General features: G+C 37.4%; 1 protein-coding gene across 1 annotated transcript; it reads right to left on the bottom strand.

The window, feature by feature from the left end:
• Positions 1-306: 306 nt before the first annotated feature.
• LOC116143144 (putative calcium-transporting ATPase 13, plasma membrane-type) lies at positions 307-3,451 on the bottom strand. The gene has a single exon (XM_031428561.1). It carries the CDS (start codon positions 3,449-3,451, stop codon positions 413-415), a length of 3,039 nt encoding a protein of 1,012 aa, XP_031284421.1. The 3' UTR covers positions 307-412.
• Between the last annotated feature and the right edge of the window lie 1,199 nt (positions 3,452-4,650).

Below are 4,650 nucleotides of genomic sequence, written 5' to 3'. Positions count from 1 at the left end.
CTTGGGTTTTTCTCTTGGTTTAGTACTTTGGAAATTATAAGATATTTTATATTAGTCTTTACTTATATAATCAGCCTTTTCTTTTAAACGAAACACAACATGGCAAATTGTTATTCTTGTAAGCTAATATAGACGAAGTCAATAACGAAAATAAACAAAAGAAGGCAACAAAATTTACTATTTGAAATTTCTGATTACCTTTAACTAAGATGACTTAGACGAGATAATACCCAAAAATATAAAAATTACCAACAAAAAAATTCAATTCCAAATACATACATACATATGTATAAAGACATAGTCATTATTCTAAACGTATCTGTTAATTATTGAACTACAAAGTGATTGAACTTAAAGAATCCAATGAATGTGGGTTCTTTTTACAAATTAAATAATTGTTATGTCTGGATTTTCAATATCTACTTCGCCACTTGAGATAGCTTAAAAATGGTTTCTCTGGAACAGGTATGCACTTGACAAGCCAGCCAATCGGCCAAGATGCAGCTGCGATACTAATACATGCACCCCATTGGCTCCAATTCAGTCTCTCTGTATCTGCAAACTTCTTCAGAAATTCCACCATCAATACTTGGAGAATGATGGTTATTGCGATAATTCCCAAAAACAACTTGTTCTTGTGTATCCCTTTAAAGACATTCTTCTTTTCAAGCTTCCTTGCGTTGAACTCATTGAAGACTTGGCAAAGGACAAATATGTTGAAGATCAAGGTGTCCTTTACCTTCTCATTAACACCAAAGATTGATTGACCTCTGAACTGTAAGGTCAAGAGAATGGCTATCTGATATAAAGCTTGAGCTAGAAGATTTCTCCACATAACATTGGTGATAAGCGGCTTGGTACGACCCACAGGTGGTTTGTTCATGAGCTCGCTCGTTGGCCGCTCTGTAGCCAGAGCCAGGGCGCCTAATGTGTCCATAATCAAATTCACCCACAATAATTGGACTGCTGTTAGAGGTACTTCACCTGAAGAAACCGCTGCTACAAAGTTTATCACAAGAGCAGCAACATTTACCGTAAGCTGGAACTGAATGAATTTTTGGATATTGGTGTAGACACATCTTCCCCATTTCAGAACTGTGGCTACTGAACCAAAATTATCATCCATGATGACAATATCTGAACTCTCCTTGGCTACTTCAGTCCCTTGAATTCCCATAGATAGTCCTATATCTGCTTCCTTCAGAGCTGGTGCATCATTTGTGCCATCCCCAGTGACTGCAACCACGTGACCTTTCTGTTTCAAGCACTGCACCATGAGCAGTTTATCAAAAGGAGAGGATCTTGCCATCACACATATTTTGTCAACTTTCTCCAATCTCTGCTCCTGTGTGTAGTTTCTGAACTCTTCTCCTTCCACAACCAATCCATTTTGCGTAAGTATTCCACATTCAGTGGCTATGGCTTTTGCAGTGAAAACATTGTCACCAGTGATCATCTTGATGTTGACACCAGCATGTTGGCAGGCTTCCACAGCTTTCTTTACCCCTGGACGACATGGGTCCTTAATACCCACCAGTCCTATTAGGCTCAAGCTGTCTTCATTTAACTTTTTCGCATCATTTGCATCTTCTTGCTCTTCTTCGGAAACGTGTTTATGCGCAAAAGCAATGCATCGAAGGCTGCTGGCTGCCATACCTTCAATAATGTGCTCAAATATTTCCTTTGCACCATTATCCAGATTTTTCAGGTTTCCAGAGGCATCATAGTAACTCGAACACTTGGCTAGAATCATCTCAGCTGCTCCTTTCCAATGCACGTTGATTGTGTTGTCTATCTTCTTCCTCATCATAACGCCACTCCTTTTCTTTTTTGAATTGAAGGCCTCAACTTGGAGAATAGTACAGCTCTGTTTGATTTTCTCCATCTCCATGTTGAGATCTTGGGTAGCCCAAGAAAGAATTGCTTTTTCAGTGGGACTACCTGAGATTTCAATATCGGATCCTGAAGTAGCCTTGTAGACAGTACCAGTTGTATTCAGAGCAACTCCTTGTTGAATCAATTCAACAACCCAGGGAGAAATTGGAGAGGCAGAACCCTCTTTGATTAGTTCCTGGCCAAGCCAAAACTTTGTCACCTTCATCTGGTTGAGAGTGAGAGTCCCTGTTTTATCAGTACAAATGACGTTTGCAGAGCCCATTGTTTCACAGGCAGAGAGCTTTCTCACCATAGCTTGATCAGCCATCATTCTCTTCATCGAATACGCAAGAGTAAGTGTAACAGCTAATGGAAGACCTTCTGGAATTGCAACTACGACGATTGTAACTGCAGCAGCTACAATCCCCACAACAGCATTCACAATGTTGTCAACCTTTGTTTTGCTTCCAATAAATTCTTGGTTTCCATTCTCGTCTGTTGTGTTTCCTGTGAAGTAGCGAAACATCAAGACTAAAAGAACCAAGAAAGCAACTATCAATCCAACTCTGCCTATTGCGGAAGTTAACTTGTTGAGCCTTGCTTGCAAAGGTGTCTGTTCACCGCTCTCCCGACTCATTTTACTCATCATTTGGCCCCATAGTGTGTTCATACCAACTGATGTGGCTAACATACGAGCATACCCGTCAGCTACTTTTGTGCCGGAAAACAAGAATGGATTATGGCTGCTGTTTACCTCAACATGATCACTCTCCCCTGTCATGCTTGATTCGTCTAATAGTAAGGAATGCCCATCCAAGAACAATCCATCAGCAGGAACTTGGTCTCCAATTTTTAAGCATACAATGTCTCCAACAACAATATCAAGTATTGAGATTTGTTGGCGTCGACCGTTTCTAGCGACTTCAATTTGGATATTGTTGCTCACTTTTGATAGCTTGTCGAATTGTCGGTTTTGTCTGTAATTACTTACAGCTGAAACAGCGATGACAAGAAAGACAGCCACAAAAATGCTTCCACCGTCATACCAACCTTCTTTCGGACCATGCTCTTTTATGCCAAAGGCAAGTGAAAGGACTGCACAGCCTAAAAGAATCAATATTGTAAGATCTTTGAATGCTTCCACCACAAATTGAAAGAAGCTTTTTGATGGCGGTTTCTTATAGGTGTTTGAACCAAATGCCTCATGTCGGCGAACAATATCTTTTTCGGTGCTACATATTCCTCCTTCAATATCTGTTTTAAGAGCAGAAGCTATGCCGGAAATCCCATCAAACTCGTAAAGTTTGTCTAGATTTTTCTTCTTCACAAGCTCTGTAAGGCTTTTGGGATCAATCTTGAAGTATTGATCATTACTATCAAGTGGAACATTGACAACAGTAAAAGACGGGGAGCGGGAAACTTTATTACTGGTATATTTTGTTTTGGAAAGAGAGAGAAAAGCTGTGGAACAGTAAATTTTGGCAAAAGCTGAGTGCCAATTCCTGTTGGTTTGACTAAGGTTGGAAGGAGCACTAAGTAAATTTTGGTTTGCTTGGAGAATGGTAGAGACGGACATTGTGTTTTAACAAGAACAAAAAAAAAAAAAAAAAAAAAAAAAAAAGAATCGAAAATGTTTATGCAAACAATAAGCAATGAGAAATTGTTTGGTGATGAGATGTGGATTATTACTTCCTAGGATTATAATTTATATATGGGGAATTGCAAATGTCGTAATAATCGGTTTAACAATAACATTAAATAAAATGTGAAGGCAAGTTCAGAGGAAATTGGTATGGAGCTGCAGATGGCAGGTGGGTTCCTTGTTCATAAGGTTATAACTGCCGCGTTGACTAGTCAGAAGTCAACGCGATTTGCAAGCAGGTCAATTGGTTAAGACTTAAGATTGAATACTAATTAAGATGGGTGTGTATTGTGTTAATGAAGGTTCTTGATAGCTTAGCTTTGTAAATTTCGTCGACAAGTTTGAGAATCTGAGAATAACTAAATATGTTGCTAGAGCTTCCGAAAATAAGGATCACGCCATTGTATTTTCTATGAAGAATCAACTTTTTAATTTATCACATATATGCATCACATCAGTTTATATATAAGAGTTTGCATACTTAGTTGGTACATATAACATCACTCAAATATTAATTTACCATTAAAGATTTAAAAGAATAATACTATATGTTAATTAAACATAAGAGTTGTTATATCAATTTATAGGGAATAATTTGTATAATTAATTAGTTTGTACATATAACTTACTTAGATTTACAACGTCAGCAAAGTATAACCCATTATGAACATTTCAATAAGAAATCAAAGACCATAAATGTCTTTTTCAGGTAGGCATAAAAGTAGATGAAAATTTATTGATAAATAAAATTAGAAGTTTAATTTTGTAAGTGATTTAATTGGATCATTTGTGGAAAAATGTGTTTAAATTGTGGTATTTGAATAAATTCTTTCATAAATACCTTTTTTGAGATCATGGGTGTATTTTGAGTATTTTCAAGTTCAAACAGATATTTGAAGGGAAAAGAATGATGTCGATGGAATTTATGATGCGTAGGAACAAACGGTACAAGAATCGGAGTTGAAACGAGAAAGTTGTGACGCGTCGAATATATAACGCAAAATCTGGAAATCTTTCAAAATTGCATGTTTCGATGTTTCTGTCATAACTTGAGCTGTAGAAATCGGAATTTGACGATTCTTGTGGCGTTGGAAAGCTTATTCAGAGAGCTACAAAGTTTGTGTTAATGACTT

Source organism: Pistacia vera, unplaced genomic scaffold, assembly GCF_008641045.1.
Source record: "Pistacia vera cultivar Batoury unplaced genomic scaffold, PisVer_v2 Contig426, whole genome shotgun sequence".
In the NCBI taxonomy this organism is placed as follows: Eukaryota; Viridiplantae; Streptophyta; class Magnoliopsida; order Sapindales; family Anacardiaceae; genus Pistacia; species Pistacia vera.
The sequence above is the reverse complement of the archived record's forward strand: the minus strand, read 5'-3'. Positions and strand labels throughout refer to the sequence as shown.

Coding starts and splice junctions, on each gene's coding strand:
- LOC116143144 (XM_031428561.1), bottom strand. CDS start 3,451: ATGTCCGTCTCTACCATTCTCCAAGCAAACCAAAATTTACTTAGTGCT.